We start from the raw sequence: 17134 nt of genomic DNA, 5'->3' as shown, positions 1-17134 counted from the left end.
TAAGACGAGCGAAGATTGCAATACTTCAGCTTTAGACAATTATATATTATTTTCTTCCCTCGCCCCCCTCAAGCACGCGCCGAATGAAGGTTTTACATAACACTTTCCGTGACGTCCTGGCGTGGGAGGGCTTGGCGGCTTTGAGGTCAGTATTCCTGGACGCTACAACCCTTCACATCAACTATTTCCAAAGGCCGAAAAGGAGATCACTCGAGTTCTAATGAGTGCTTTTTTAGGTTCAAGATACAGAAGAAGGATCATACTCCCACCAGGGTTATAAAACTACCCCTGGAAATGCCCACAACTCTTACGAAAGAATTGTCAAATACGTGTCCTTGGGCGCAGAAATGTTGAAGAATGAGCGTGTATAAATGTCGAAATAGACGGACCTCATTCCCACAGGGGTCGCTCGGGGTGATCGTAAGTTAAATGTCACGCTTCTTCCTGGCCCGGGGACCATTTTTTTCTTCACTAGACAACTCTTATATTTCATCTCGTCCATTTTTTCACGTCTTTCGCCACGTATCATTTAATCCTCAAGTTAGCATGTGGTGTTAGGCTTAGTTAGCTTTAATTATCGTGTTTTTATATGTATGTACTTGTGATAGGCTTGACAATGCGAGTATTTCACATTTTCCACAGTTGGGCTTCGTCACATTCAGGCTGTTGGACTTTACGCTTAACTCTGTTTCGCTACGTAACACTAAAGCCACCATACTTTTTATTCGTTCTTATCTCATTAACTTCGCAACTGAACACGACTTTCCTGCCTCTCGTCCACGCCACCAGAGACCTGAAGGACTGACTCATTAAATTCACACTTTTTCACTCCCTAACACTTCAGCCACCATATTTTTTTCTTCTCTTTTTATTTCTTTAACGTTTCGACTGATCACGTTTTCCTTCGTCTCCTTCACCTCAACCTAAGAATACTGATGTACTGACTCGCATGGTTCACAAAACTCCACTCCGTAACACTTCAACCACCATACTTTCCTTCCTGTTTTCTCTCTATATAACAATTCGACTGCTCACGTTTTCCTTCGTCTCCTTCACCTCAACCCAAGAATACTGATGCACTGATTCGTATGCTTCACAACACTCCACTCCCTAACATTTCAGCCAACATATTTTTCCTTCCGTTTTCTCTCCCTCTAACGTTTTGGCTGACCACGATATCCTCCGTCTTGTTCACCTGACATAATAAAACTGATGTACTGAGTCACTTTTAGGTCACCGTTTGCCGCCCGACCTGTCCTTATCAACATGTGGGAGTCACGATACACGCATATTACAACACTGTCATATTATCTCTATTTAATGTGAATGATAGTAAAGATAAGACTTTTTTTTGCTAGTCTTTGTTTTATCTCTTCCTTGAAGCGGCAGGGGATTTAAGATATCTTTTTATCGTTTTTTATCTTTATCCTTTTTTTTGTAATAAGAAATCGAAGGGTGAATGCTTGCTTGTTTTCATGTTTTTATATATTATTGTGTGTTTGTGTGTGGGTGTGGGTGTGTGGGTGTGGGTGTGGGTGTTAGTGTGTTTGTCCCTCTATATGTCTGTCTCAATGTGTGTCTTTATCTGTTAGTCTATTTGTGTGTCTGTCTGTCTGCTCTACTTTTCCCCAGTCAGTGGTTTCATAACAAATAAAAAAGAAAAAAAACCACCGGCGGCTGTTATCACAAAGTGTCGACACCAACTTCATCGTAACAGCAGAAGGAAAATAAAGGAAAACAAGATCAAGATAACCGTTGCATAATGAGATAAAGAAAACATAATAAAGTACAGGAAATGTTACTTACCTTACTTTACAGAGCGCCCTCACACAAGAATCATCATCATCATCACCATCCGCTTTATCAATTTTCATATATTTTTCTCCTCTATGCTCTTTCTATCGTCATGACACAACACAATACACAGCACAGTAACGCAGGTCAGGAAAGGTTAATCTAGGTTTCTGGCAAGGTATAAGTTAGAGGCGATTCTGACCTTACTATAGATGCAGACCTTATCGACACAGCCTTGACATCACAGAAACCACATCACTGCAATACTCCACAACAAAAAGACCACATCACTGCCGAACTTTTCAATGCAAACACCACATCAATGCAGTACTACACATCACGAGGAACACATCACTGCAACACTTGATATCACGGAGGCCACATCACAGACAACATTACTATAGCTCTTCACAACGCAAATACCACATCCCAGCAACACTCCACATATCAATACCCAACATGAACACCAGTGACAACATGCGCCTGGGTAGCAATACAGTATTTCCAAGAGGCGGCCAACACACAGGTACACAGCAACACACACACGCAAACACACAAACACATACACTGACGGGGGAAGCAAGAGTGTACGTCACACTACCTGCGGACACCCGACACCCTACACGCTGCACACCTCGACACACCCTTCCTCCCCCTCCCGTCCCCCTCCCGTCACTCCTCCTCCTCCTACTCACCCTCCCGTCATCCTCTCTCTTCTGCCCCTCCACCCTTGCTCCCTTTCTCCTCCTTCCTTCTGTCACCTTCTCTCTTCCTCCTCCCTCCCTTCCCCTCCCGTCACCCTCTATCTTTCACCTCTCCACCCCGGCACCCTTCCTTTTCCTCCTCCTCCAGCTCCTCCCCCTGCCTCCCCTTCCCCACCACCCATCACCACGCCTCCCCCTCCTCCTCTCCTCCTCCCCCTTGCCTCCCCCAGCACCCCCGAGGCAGTGTTACCAGTTGAACTCTCCCCAGTTTGCCTCCCCCGCCGGCACCCGTTACGCAACTAGCGGCTGGGGAGGATGCGTAGATGTATCACACACACACACACACACACACACACACACACACACACACATTTACGTACACTTGTCCAATTTATATTTTCAGAGCACAAAAAAAATAAACACAAATAAATATAGACGTGAAAGGCTCGACGCCCGCCCACTTCCGGAACAACAACAGCAACAAAAACAAAACAAAAAAAAAAAGAACTATTGTGGACTTATCTATCTATCAATCTATCTATCTGTCGATCTATCCGTCCTTCTCTATATGTTTGTAATGCCTTCTCTTATCAGTATCTGTCTATTTTTCTATTTATATGTTTTTCAATCTTTTATTATCTCCTTCCCTCTGTCTGTCTATTTGTCTATCTATCTATCTATCTATCTATCTATCAATAGCAATGTTTCTCTCTTTAGCTTCGTCCATTCATCTGTATCTATCTATCTATATCATTTCTCTCTCTCTCTCTCTCTCTCTCTCTCTCTCATCCAGTGTGTATGATTCTATCCATCTATCATTTTCTATCTCTGTCTTTCTCTTTTTATGCGTCTATATTACAAAGTCTATCTATCTATCAAGGTGTCTCTATCTCTTCCTATCTCTCTATCTTCTTCAGTCTACGCGTCTGTATGTTCTCTCTCTCTCTCTCTCTCTCTTTGTCCGTGTTCCATTGTTGTGTGAATGAATTGCATATTTCTACGTGTTTTTTTTTTCATTTTTACGGTTCTTTGTGTATTTGTTTGTTTGTTTGTTTGTATGGGGAGGGGCCCTGAGTGTATGTGTGTGTGTGTGGGGAGGGGGGGGGGGGCTGTCTGCATGTGTGTGTGTGTGTGTTAATTTGCCTTTCTCTCTCTCTCTCTCTCTCTCTCTCTCTCTCTCTCTCTCTCTGAAGAAAACTCGTGACAGAACAAAGCCAAGTATATTCTTGAGTTCGAAGGACCAGGGCCAAAGTGTAGCAGAAAATCTCTCTCTCTCTCTCTCTCTCTCTCTCTCTCTCTCTCTCTCTCTCTCTCTCTGCATAAAACTCGTGACATAACCAAGCCAAGTATATTCTTGAGTTCGAAGGTCAAGGGCCAAAGTGTAGCAGAAAATCTCTCTCTCTCTCTCTCTCTCTCTCTCTCTCTCTCTCTCTCTCTCTCTCTCTCTCTCTCTCTCTCTCTCTCTCTCTCTCTCTCTCTCTCTCTCTCTCTCTCTCTCTCTCTCTCTCTCTCAAACGTATCTACTTATCAACCTTCTACAGAACACACACACACACAACACAGAGAGAGAGAGAGCGAGAGAGAGAGAGAGAGAGAGAGAGAGAGAGAGAGAGAGGAAGGGCGTGGCGGCCTGGGTGTCATTACGAGAGTGGACGGAATAGGAAGCGACCAGATATCAGGTTAACCCATCCTCGTCCCCGGCCAGGAGGAGGAGGAGGAGGAGGAGGAGAAGGAGGAGGAGGAGGAGGAAAAACATGAAGCAGAAGAAAAGAATACAAGTGCTAAGCCTTGCCCTTCTTCCTTCCCTTATAAGTTAGAGGAGGAAAAAGGGGAAGGAGGAGGATAGGGGAGATAATGGAGGTGGAGAAAGAGGAGGAGGAGGAGGAGGAGGAGGAGAGAATGACATGAGGTAGATGAGAGGAATACAAATGCTAAATCTTATCCCTTCTTCCTTTCCTTCAAAATAGAAAGATGAAAAGGAAGATAAAGAGGAGAGAAGGAGGAGGAGGATAAAAAAAGAAGAAATAGAGGAATAACATAAAGGGGAAAATAATATAAATGCTAAATCTTGTCCTTTGTTCCTTCCCTTCAAAATAAGAAGATAAAAAGGGATATAAAGAGTGGAGGAGAAGGAGGAGGAGGAGGAGGAGGAGGAGGAGGAGGAGGAGGAGGAGAGAAGAGGAATTACATAAGGAAGAAGAGAGAAATACAAATGCTAATCCTTGCCCTTGTTCCTTCCCAATTAGGAGAAATAGGGATATAAAAAAGAGGAGGAGGAGGAGGAGGAGGAGGAGGAGGAAGAGGATCATAACACGGAGTCTGCAAGAGGTCGGTAAGGTAATACAAGACAGCTCCTGTGAACCTAACCTCACCTAACCTCATTATCTCTCTCTCTCTCTCTCTCTCTCGCTATACAGACAATCAACACACACACACACACACACACACACACACACACACACACACACACGGCCGTCACACAAAAGTCAATCAAACACTTTCTTCCAGCGACCAATGGGAGCACGAGGAACATTTTTTTCCCGCCAATCAGAACGTAGCATTTTCCTTCACGTTCATTAGTAGCAGAGTCCATCACGAGAGGAGACGGAAAAACGGGAAGAGGAGGATAATTAAAAAAAAAAAAAAAATGGAAAGGAAAGATATTAGAGGAAGAAAAAGAGATAGAGAATAGATATTTTTTATACCGTACATCTGCGACCTTATTTTCCGTGATACGAGTGGATGCTGATTGGAAAGGTGCGTACAATTTGGTGCACACAGAGCCCAAATAACTGTACACGTGTAGCCGTTTGAAGTGGAAAAATTATCGTAGTCTTTTAGAGGAAAGGAACGATGATAACTTTGTTCCTTCCTTCGCTTCTGTGTTGAGAAATGTAATAAAAAGAACAAATTGAGGCAGAGCAGAGGTGTTTTTATTGATGTTGTTGGTTATGAGTTAATTATTACCGATAATATTACGAAAAAACGATTACTGTAAAAATTAAAATTAATACATGTAATTAAAAACAAATTGAGACAAGGCAGATATGTTGTTGTTATTGATGGTCATGAGTTTATGATTATCGCGATTATTACTTAAAAATGTTGCAAAAACTAAGAATATAATACAAAGAAAACACAAAATGAAGCAGATATTGTTGTTCTTGTTGGTTACGGAAATGATAGCCAAAAAGACTGATCTGCCCCTCTCCCCTCTCCCTCCCCCGTCCCCCCGTGAATGCAGGTCAGAGGTGCTGGTGGAGGGGGAGGAGGTGGCTGGGAGGGCGAGGAGGGGTGAGGCGGCGCGGCCCACACACAACAAGGGCCATTAGTTATTGAGGGGCTGAAGGTGTTCCCCTCGCGCCGCGCCTGCCGACATATCCTTCACCTGTCCTGCCCTCGAATGCCCCCACTCACCTGCCCACACACTCAACATCACGCAACACCAAAACGCACTCAACACCACGCAACACTCAACATCACACTCACCACCACCACCATTCAATAACTCACCATACCTCATGCACTTAATCTATCTGTCTTCTTCACTCTTCAATACACAAGAAACATGCAAGGAAAAATAAGACGAAGAAAAGAAAACAAGAAAAAGTAAACAACGGTGAAGAGGAAGACAAAAGCTGGGTCTTCTTCACTCTACAATAAGCAAGAAATATGCAAGAAGAGTGAATTAGAAGAAAAGTAAACGTAAGAAATACTAAAAAAGATAGAATACGAAGAGAGAAGAGGAAAAGGCAAGGTTGGTCTTCTTCACTCTACAGCAGGCAAGAAATACGCAAGAAGAGTGAATCAGAAGAAAAGTAAACGCAAGAAATAATTAAAAAAAGAATACCGAATAACCGATGATCTACAATAAAGAAGCCAAGTGTGTCTCCTTCCCTCAGCACTCCAGGTAAAGGGGCTATCACACTGGGCATATTTTCCGTGGATCTTCAGCCAAACCACGATTTCCGCTGGCGTGGTTCTCAATTGTTTGTTGTTATTGCTGCTGATGAAGATGATGAGTAATACCGTCGTCCTTCGGTGAAATCTACCGTAGTTTTGAAAGATCGTGGACACGTCAGAAAACCTCGGAAATATGAGAACCACGCCAGCGGAAATCGTGGTTTGACTGAAGATCCACGGAAAATTTGCCCGGTGTGATAGCCTCTTAACGCAGCGGCTCAGGTGAGTGAAAGAGAAAACGTAACCCTTGGAAGGCCAACTCACCAAGTCCATTCTCCAGCTGCTCGGTGAAGGGCGGCCCGTCACACACGTTCTCCAGGGAGTCGCAGTGCCGCAGGGAGTTGCTGTTCCGCCGCGAGGCCGGCCCGGGGCTGCCGCCGCCCTGCTGGGGGAGAGAGAGAGAGAGAGAGAGAGGGTTAGTCAGCAAGTCTTCGGGAACACGGAAAATAGAAGAATGAATAACGTGGGGTAACTTAAGGACGGACAGAGGGAAGGCGTTAGCAGATCTTGGGACACACTTAAGTACATAAATAACGTACGATAAGGAAGGAGAAGCAAGTCTTGGGAAATTCAGAAATGAATGAATAAATAACGTATGGTAACTCGAAGACGGAGAGATGGGAGGTGTTACTCAGCAAGTCTTGGGGAACACATGAAATAAAGGAATAACGTATTGCAATTTAAAACAGAGAGACGGAGTTAGTCAGGAAGTCTTGGGAAAAATAGGAATGATTGAATAAATAATATAGAGTAAATCAATGATGGAGAAATGAAGCAGGTTAGTCAGCGAGTCTTTGGGAACGCAGAAATAAAGAAAGAAATTAATAAGGTAAATAAATAAGTAAATGAATAAATAACGTATCGTATCTTAAGGGAACTGTTGATTTCTAAAAATGGAACCTTTAAAATTGGTGCGATTATGTTCTTAAAATAAAATAGTAGCTTTCATATAAGGAAGAGAAAATAGGAAAATGCAAACACACACACACACACACACACACACATATTTATAGTAAGCCTTAGTCACTGTATGAAGATAAGGAGAGATAAAGAAAATAATGAGTGTGTGTGTGTGTGTGTGTGTGTGTGTGTGTGTGTGTGTGTGTGTGTGTGTGTGTGTGTGTGTGTGTGTGTGTGTGTCCGGGCGCGCGCGGTGAACGTAAACCAAAAAAAGGAAAAATAAAAGTAGCGCGGATCATTAGGGTTGCAAGAAGCCGAGAGGAACTGTTGCGCGGGGCGGAAGCGGCACATTAGGAGGCAAAGGGCGCCCATTACGCTTTTTTGTCTCGTGTAAGTGATTAGAAAGGGAAAGAAAACGAGGCGTAGGAGGAAGTACTAGAGCAATAACAACAACAACAACAACAACAACAACAACAACACAACACCACCACCACCACCACCACCACCACCACCAACAACAACAACAACAACAACAACACCAACAACAACAACTACTACTACTGCTGCTGAGGGTACTACTACTACTACTACTACTACTACTACTACTACTACTACTGCTGCTGCTACTAATGTTACTACTATTACTACAAAAGCTACTTCTACTACTACTACTACTACTATTACTAGCACCACTACTACTACTACTCCTACTACTACAACTACATTAAAAGAGGGCAAGAAAAAATAAAATAAAATAAAAATAGATAATAAATAGATTAATACATATGATAAATGAACAAAAAAAGGAGATAAATACATAAATATAAATAGAGAGCGAGAGAGCGAGAGAGCGAGAGAGAGAGAGAGAGAGAGAGAGAGAGAGAGAGATAATGACAACCTAACTCTGGATTGAAGATAGCGTTGATATCTTGCCACACAAATAACCCCAAAAGATAAGGTACTGTGAAGGAGCAATGCAGCGGGCGAAGAAAAATGTAAACATATTAGTGTGTGTGTGTGTGTGTGTGTGTGTGTGTGTGTGTGTGTGTGTGTGTGTGTGTGTGTGTGTGTGTGTGTGTGTAAGTAGACATGTATGCACGAGAATAATTATGTATAAGTCATATCCGAGTACATATCAATGAGATGCATATTTCTACCTACTTAACTATGTTCCCAAGTATATATTGCGTCTAATTATGTCTGTAGGTAAAAGTAAAGGGAAGTATTTGTGCATTTTGGACTTTTGAATCACAAGGAAATCCATCCATTCTCATCCAGAAAAAAAAAATAATAACGTCAATATATAAATATGATAAATAAAATATATGAACAAACTCATCATGCAATAAATACCATCAATAAGCAAATGAAATAATAAATAAACAATGAAATCAATATCAACATGCAAACTGTCCTCGTGCGATTCCCTCCGAGCGTCCAGCCACACCACCCCGGGCCAGGCAGACACACCAAGGGATATATTCTTAAACATTTCGGCGCTCACGCACACATATCGTCACCTTCATAAACAAAGCTCCTAAGTCATTATTTTCTACATTACAGGAAGTCAAAAAAGAACCATCATCATCTCATGTGGCTTAAGGTTGAGGCAGAAATGAAAAGGTAAATTCTAGAACACTCAAACCCTGAATGAAGAAGGCAACTATACAAAAATGGGCATCACATGTTGAAAAATTGATGTAAGCTCTAGACAAAAACCTGGAAATCACTGAAAAATGACTTAGGCAATTATTTTATGAGGGTGATGATATTTGACAAGGCTTTAGTAGGGTTGTGGTCATTTCCAGAGGTACTCTTATGACCCTGGTGGTAATTTGACCCTTCTTCGTGGAGGCGTCTGAGAATACCGACTCAAGCACCCCGCACCGCCTCGCCCGCCGCCCGCATCCCGCCACCCGTCCCCGCCCACCGCTCCGCCCAATGCCCAGCTCCCCGCCCGCCCCACCCCGCACCCACACTATTAGGGCCGGGCATTACCATAACGAGCACCACGCGCCTCCTTATTGCTTACTTTTCCCGCCCCGATGGCCCATGCCTGTCACGGGACACCTGGCGACGACCTACCTGTGTGTGTGTATGTGTGTGTGTGTGTGTGTATGTGTGTGGTGGGGGAACCGAGGAAGGGGGGCATGTATGTTATAAATAAGTTATAAATAAGAAAGGAAGACCAAGAGAATATAAAAATAAGTGAAGAAAGAGAACGAGGAAGAAGATGAAGAACCAGCTAAATAAAAAGAAATACAGTTTTAAATATGAAAGCATAGGGAAGGAAGGAGGTGGTGGTGGTGGTGGCAGTGGTGTAAACAGCAGAATGAAGGAGAAGGAAAAAAAAAATGAAAACGTTAGGGAAGCTCAGAAGAAGAAGAACAAGAAGAGGAAGAAGAAGGAAAAAGAGAACAAGAACAAGAATTACAACAAAAACGAGGATGAGAACAAAAAGAAGAGGAAGAAAAAGAAGAAAATTAAGAAAAAAATAGAAGAAAAACTAGAATTAAAAGAAAAACAAAGATGAGTAGAAGAAAAAGAACAACAACAAAATAGGAAGAACAAGAACAAGAAAATCAAAGAGAGGTGTAACACAGGGTCGAGGAGAGGCGAAGATAAGAGAGCAGAGGAGCGTTACAACTTGTGTGTGATAAGGTGTTAGGTAATTCCCCTCCCTCAGCCCCCCCCACCCCCGCCCTTGCCCAGGTGTGGACTCACTAGCTGCCTCTCTTTCTCTCTCTCTCTCTCTCTCTCTCCTTCCATCCCTTTCAACCAGGCTTTCTTCCCCTCCCATTCCTCCTCCTCCTCCTCCTCCTCCTCCTCCTCTTCCCTTCCATCATCATTAGTTCAAATCAAACCTTTATTCTCGTATACTTCATCCATTCTTCTTCTTCCTCTTCTTCTTTCTCTCCTCCTCCTCCTCCTCTTCTTAACCTACTCTTTCACTACTACTATTGATATTATTAGTATCTTCATCATCATCTTTCCTTCCTCTGTCTTCCTCTTCCTCCTCCTCCTCCTCTTCCCCTTCTTCCTCCATTGTCCTCCTTCCCTTCACTTCCATTTTTGTTCCTTCCTCACTTCTCCTGACCTTCTTTCTCCTATCTCCACCTCCATTATCATCTTTCTTTATCACTACTCCACAATCACAATTAATCCTCCTCCTCCTCCTCCTCCTCTTCTTCTTCTTCTTCTTCTTCTTCTTCTTCTTCTTCTTCTTTCTCCTCATCCTCCTTTTCCCCTTCCTCTTCTTGCTCCTGTACTTGTTCTTGTTGTTGTTGTTTGTTTTTTCTTCTACTCATTTTTCTTTTTCTCTTAATTCTACTTTTTCTTCTCCTTTTCTTAATTTTCTTCTTTTTCTTTCTCGTCTTTTTGTTGTAATTCTTGTTCTTGTTCTTCTTCTTCTGAGCTTCCCTAACGTTTTCATTTTATTTTGTTCTTTGATTTTTCCTTCTCCTTCCTTCCTACTTTTTACTTAACTACCAACACCAACACCACCTCCTCCTCCTTCTCCTCCTCCTCCTCCTCCTCCTCCTCCCCCACCAATTCATAACACAGGGCTGCCTCGCGGAACAAAGGTCGGGGGGGAAGGGGAACAAATGAAGGGTCACGTCGCCACCTGGTTTGCATCGCGGGTGAGGGGAAGGGAAACGAAGGTCAACAAAAAAGAGTAGACAAAAAAGGTAAACAAAGAAGGTTAACAAAAGAGGTAACAAAAAAAAAGGAAGAAACATAAAAGAGTAATTCAATAGTGACCTGGGAAGATAGAGAGAGAGAGAGAGAGAGAGAGAGAGAGAGAGAGAGAGAGAGAGAGAGAGAGAGAACGCAAACAAAAACAAACGAGCAATTTATTTAAGGTTATCAGTCTGTCTGTCTCCACTTTTCTGCCTGTGTCTGTCTGTCTGTCTCTCTGATTCTTCACATTTTTGTCTGTCTGTATTATCCGCACTCACACACACACACACACACACACACACACACACACACACACACACACACACACATTTGTCGTCTTCAAGTGTGTGTGTGTGTGTGTGTGTGTGTGTGTGTGTGTGTGTGTGTGTGTGTGTGTGTTTATGTAATGCAATAAACACCAGTGTCAACGTTCTAATTACTTACTCTCGGCGGAAAAAATATTACCCTTTCTTGAGCCAGATTCTTGTTCGGGACTCGGACCCAAAGCGACTTACAGGAATCTAAATTGCATATGTAATTTTATCCGAAGGTTGGCCGCGGCCCGACTCTGTGTTATGGGAGTTACAATTCTCTCTCTCTCTCTCTCTCTCTCTCTCTCTCTCTCTCTCTCTCTCTCTCTCTCTCTCTCTCTCTCTCTCTCTCTTCTTTTATATGTTTTCTTGTTATTTTGATATGTGATAAATATGTAATTCTGTGGTCAATAAGCTTATCTCTCAATCTATCTATCTGTCTATCTGTCTGTCTATCTATTTAACCCTATACACTTCATCGTTTATTTCGCTTATGTGGTCTTCCTCCCGCCCAGCCCTTCCTTATGTTGCTACCGCGATGTCACCTAAAAATTCTGTGGTCAATAAGCTTATCTATCAATATATCTATCTATCTATCTATCTATCTATCTAACCCTATACACTTTATCGTTTATTTCGCTTATGTGGTCTTCCTCCCGCCCAGCCCTTCCTTATGTTGCTACCGCGATGTCACCTAAAAATTCTGTGGTCAATAAACTTATCTATCAATATATCTATCTATCTAACTGTCTATCTATCTAACTCGATACACTTTATCGTTTATTTCGCTTATGTGGTCTTCCTCCCGCCCAGCCCTTCCTTATGTTGCTACCGCGATGTCACGTAAAAAGACGAGTCAGAGGATAAAGATCAGTGAAGTAATGACGTCCTACACTGGCGCCAATACCACGTTAACCCTGTACACCTTATCGCTTAGTTCCCTTATGGGTCTTTCTCGGTCTCAACATTTCCCTGTGCTATCAGCGAGCCGTCTCTTGATAGCGAGGGAAGGTCTGACCGTCTGCCTCGCCCTGTTGTCCTCCTCTCCTACTCCTGCTAAGTCACTGCTCAACAACAACGCCAGGGAGCAGGAAAGGACGACAATAAATAGATGTAGATGCTGTCGAAACTCTCTCTCTCTCTCTCTCTCTCTCTCTCTCTCTCTCTCTCTCTCTCTCTCTCTCTCTCTCTCTCTGTACAATCGCCTCTGTGGGTACTTTACTTCGATTTCACTGATGTGTGTGTGTGTGTGTGTGTGTGTGTGTGTCCCCAAATATACCTGCAGGTCATCTAGCGTGTGAAGGTTCCAGTCTGACTTGGCCCTCCTCAGCCCACTCAGGCGGGCGAAGGAGGGCAGAGCGCGCTGGAGGTATTTCCCGCCCTTGGCCAGCAGCTGCTCCATACTCTTGGTCTTGTGGAGGACTTTAGGCTGCGGAGTGCCGGCGGGAGGAGGGTCAGGCGCGGGGAGCATTGAGGCATAATCAGGGACAGAGTTCATTCTTATGACGCCCCTTTTATGAGTGGCGTTGTGCAGGGAGGTGTTTTGTGAGGCATCCAAGTCCTCTGTGCTGATATTGCTAAGGGAGTATGACCGTCCTCGCAGCCACGATCGCTTGTGTGTGCCCGGCGTGAGGTGCGGTGTGTGTAGGGTAGGGTATGCGCTGCCCCTCGCCTGTGCCGTCACCTGGGCGTTGTGGGACCAGCGGCGGGTGAGGGAAGGCGTGCGTGCGTGCAGGGCTGGGTACGGAGGGTCAGGATGCGGGTCCGGGTGCAATGGTGGTGATATCTCGTGGAAGGAATGTCGAGAAGGGTCGTTACTGGGGTGGGTTGTATCATATTCTGTACTCTGTGTGTTGTCTTTGGTCTCCGCTGTGCCTCTGCCTTGGTTACCCTGTGCAGCATCTTCGTTTTCTTCGCGTCTGTTAATCTGAGAGTCCATTGATGCATCTCCTCCCTCTACGTCTCTCAGTGCAGCATCTCCTCTCTCCACCTCTTCCCTCGCCGGTGTCTCTCCTCCCATGTCTTGTCTAGTTAGTGTATCTCTCCTCTCCGCTTCCTCCCTCAGCTCCGCGTCTCTTCTCCCCGCCTCCAGAATAGCCGCCGCGTCCGCCTTCCGGCTCACGCACCAGCTGTATGAGCGGCCCCGCCTATCGCTATGCTGCTGATGCTCTTCCCTGCCGCCTTCATGCTCGTGGTTCCTCTGCTGCCTCAGGGTCACCGATTCCTCCTCGTGGATGACGCTCAGCACCACCTCGCACGACACTGGACGCCGCCGCCACGACACTTGCTCACGCCTCACGCAGTTCAGTTCCTCCTGATGCTCGCTCGCCATCCTTAACGGTACGTCTCTCGCATCCAAGGGGTAGCGCAGACCTACCTCGCCTCCTTCCATTTGTTTCTCTTTGATTTATTAAGCGTCAATCACAATGCACTTTCTCCTTACGTTGTTCCCCGTTCGCTTGCCATCCTTAACGTTGCGTCTCTCACCTTCAGAGTTTAACACAATTACCCCTCCTTCCATCCGTTTTCTATTGACTTATAACACGTTACCGTCTAACACAATGCACTTCTTATTTATGTAGTTCTCAGATCGCTCACTCTATCTAACGTTACTTCTCTCGCCTTCAAATCATCGAACACACCTAATTCTCCTCCTTCCATTTCTTTCCCATTGATGTAATAACCGTCAAACACTATATGATGACTCAATTCGTAGTTTGCCGTTCGCTTGTCATATCTAACGTTATTTCTCCACCTTCACCTTCTCATCCCGTTCGTGTTCCACTGACTTATTCAACGTTATACTGTCAAACACGTTACACTTTTCTACGTACGTTCCCCGCCGACATGCTATAAATTTTCCTTGTCATTTCCACGTATTAGTACACTTCATAGTTTATCCTCTTGTCAGTTTCCGAGACATATTATCACACCGTTCGTACACAGTTAGACACAATTCCTCCTCCCCAAGACGGTCGTTGGATGTACTAAATGATATTTCACTCGAGTTAAAAGCGTCAAATTCACACTACAGCCTCAACCTCACATCCCCCTTAGAACCGAACACTCCAGCCTCAACCTCACATCCCCCTTAGAACCGAGCACTACAGCCTCAACCTCACATCCCCCTTACAACCGAACACTCCAGCCTCAACCTCACATCCCCCTTAGAACCGAACACTCCAGCCTTAACCTCACACTCCCTTCCCATTCAGCGACCGAGATACTGTCAGGAGATGGAGATGCACGGATGATTCAGCGATGATCTGATCTGACTAAATGATGCTTCGAACTATAGTCCAACACATATATGAAGTCTGTGTGAGTGTGGCCCGAACCTCTTCCCAGCACTTCCGCATCACCCCCAGTACATCACTCTCCCTCATGTGTCATCTACGTACTCTTTGGAATTGTGTATCAGATATTATGTATACGTTAAATAGGATTGGGCAGCGCTAGGGCCTGGGAACTCTCGATAGGACCCAGCCAGACTGACTTCATGGCTGAGAGAGAGAGAGAGAGAGAGAGAGAGAGAGAGAGAGAGAGAGAGAGAGAGAGAGAGAGAGAGAGAGAATAAATAAATAAAATAAATGAATGAATGAATGATCTTGACAATCTAAAACAATCAACTAGAAGCAAACACACACACACACACACACACACACACACACACACACACACACTCCCCCAACGAACCCTCCCATCACCACCTCGACAGACACCCCGTACGCCACAATCCCCACCACCATCACCACCACGACACCACCGCCACCACCACAACGGCAAGCAGACTGAAGGGAGAGTAACACAGGACGACTTCAGTGTACACCTTCGGGTTGAAGATTTACGGGTGATAACGAAGATAAGAAGGGCAAGGACGTGAGGGAGGAGAGAGCGTAGAGGGAAGGAGGAGGAGAGAGAGAGAAGAGTAGGATAGAGATGAGAGAGAGAGAGAGAGAGAGAGAGAGAGAGAGAGAGAGAGAGAGAGAGAGAGAGAGATAAAGGGAGAAGAGGAGAGAGAGGAGGCAGGGAGACAGAGAGAGAGAGAAAGGGAGGAGTGAGAGAGAGAGAGAGAGAGAGGAGAGAGAGAGAGAGAGAGAGAGAGAGAGAGAGAGAGAGAGAGAGAGGAAGGGGTAGGTAAGCGTGAGGAATGAGGAAGAGGCATGGAGGGAGAAAGGGAAGAAGGGGAGGTAAGGGGGGAGGGATAAAAGGGGTGAAGGTCGGTAAGGAAGGGAGGAAAGGGGAAGGATTAAGGGGGAGAGTGTTGAAAGAGGAGAGAGATAAGACAGGGAGTAAGATAGGGAGGTGAGGAGGGAAGGGGTGAGTGAGAGGGGAGTGAGAGGAGTGAAGGGAAGAGGGGTGAGAGAGGGGGAGAGGGGAGGAGGGAGGGAGTGTTATCTATGGAGCGGATCAACTTGACTCATTCCTGAAGCATTGGTCGTTCTCTTAACTGTTAATAAAAAGCTTCAGGTGGAGAGAAAAGGGAGCACACACACACACACACACACACACACACACACACACACACACACACACACACACACACACACACACACACACACACACAGATATCCATGTAGATTATCTTCGTCATAATTAAAATCTTAGTACGAGTATAAAAAAATAAATAAGATAGCAAAGAGAAATTAATCCTCAAAAATATCGGTGGATTGGTAAGTGGAAATCCTTTGTAAATCCATAAAAAAAAAATATATATATACAAAGGATTAAACAAGAATTTCCTTAGATAATTTCCCCGTGGATAATGTAGTAGATAACGGGGAGACTTCGAACATCTATTAAAATGAACGAAATAAGTCATCTTAACCAGACATCTCCATTATTTTGTTATATGTAAAGACCAGAAACGTCAAAATAACGATAAAAAAACCATCATGAGTTACGTTCCTTCCTTCCTTAGCTTTTATCATAGGTAAAAAAATAATAAAACACCGTCACCTTTTACCATAAGTTACATTCAAACAAAAAAAACAAGAAATTAACGTATAAGTTATTCAGCCTACATAAGTTACGCCCATCGGAGAGACTTCCCACGTCCATACTAGACAAGATCAAAACAAAAACTCTCCCTTACACGCCGTTCAGAGGGAAAAACTTGCGTACCTATTCCACTAACTTACTGGAGATAAGGAAAAGATCATTAGGCGGGTTGTGTGTGGCGGGCCGCGCGGAGCTGCCCGGCGCGGGACACCCCTGGGGGAGCTTAGATGTAATAAAGGAAGCGTTTCACGTCACTTTGGAGGAAGGAAGAGGAGGAGGAAAGGAGGAAGAGATGAGAGCAGAAGAGTAAGAGGAAGAGAGGAAGGGAGTTAAAGGAAAAATAGGAGGGTCTATCTTTTTTTTCTTTCTTCTCTTCTCTTCTTTTTTCTTTACTTTTCTCTTTTCCTTTATTTCCTTCCTTCCTTCTTCCATTCTCCTCTTTCCTATTCTTCGTTAAAAAAATCTCTGTTCCTTCTTTCCAGTATCCTACCTTCGGAGACTACAGAAATACTAAGACACACACACACACACACACACACACACACACACACACACACACACACACACACGGGTCAAATTTACTATTGGATTTTCCTCTGGGGAGCTAAAATCATACACAATGCTTTCTCTCTCTCTCTCTCTCTCTCTCTCTCTCTCTCTCTCTCTCTCTCATTATCCCTATTCTGCTTCCTCAGCCATTGCATAACCAGGCCACACACACACACACACACACACACACACACACACACACACACACACACACACACACACACACACACA

The 17134-nt window shown here is 44.4% G+C and overlaps 1 protein-coding gene across 1 annotated transcript in view; it reads right to left on the bottom strand.

Annotated features, from left to right (window-relative positions):
* LOC126986650 (uncharacterized) overlaps window positions 1-14899 on the bottom strand; it is a 113388-nt gene extending 98489 nt beyond the window's left edge. Inside the window, exons 1-2 of the mRNA XM_050842925.1 lie at window positions 12633-14899; window positions 6726-6846 (exon numbers count right to left, since the gene is read on the bottom strand). Of these exons, the coding sequence (XP_050698882.1) occupies window positions 6726-6846; window positions 12633-13745 (1234 nt within the window). The 5' untranslated portion in view covers window positions 13746-14899. The remainder of the gene's footprint in view (window positions 1-6725; window positions 6847-12632) is intronic.
* Window positions 14900-17134: the final 2235 nt, after the last annotated feature.

Source organism: Eriocheir sinensis, chromosome 62, assembly GCF_024679095.1.
Source record: "Eriocheir sinensis breed Jianghai 21 chromosome 62, ASM2467909v1, whole genome shotgun sequence".
Lineage (NCBI taxonomy): Eukaryota > Metazoa > Arthropoda > Malacostraca > Decapoda > Varunidae > Eriocheir > Eriocheir sinensis.
The sequence above is the reverse complement of the archived record's forward strand: the minus strand, read 5'-3'. Positions and strand labels throughout refer to the sequence as shown.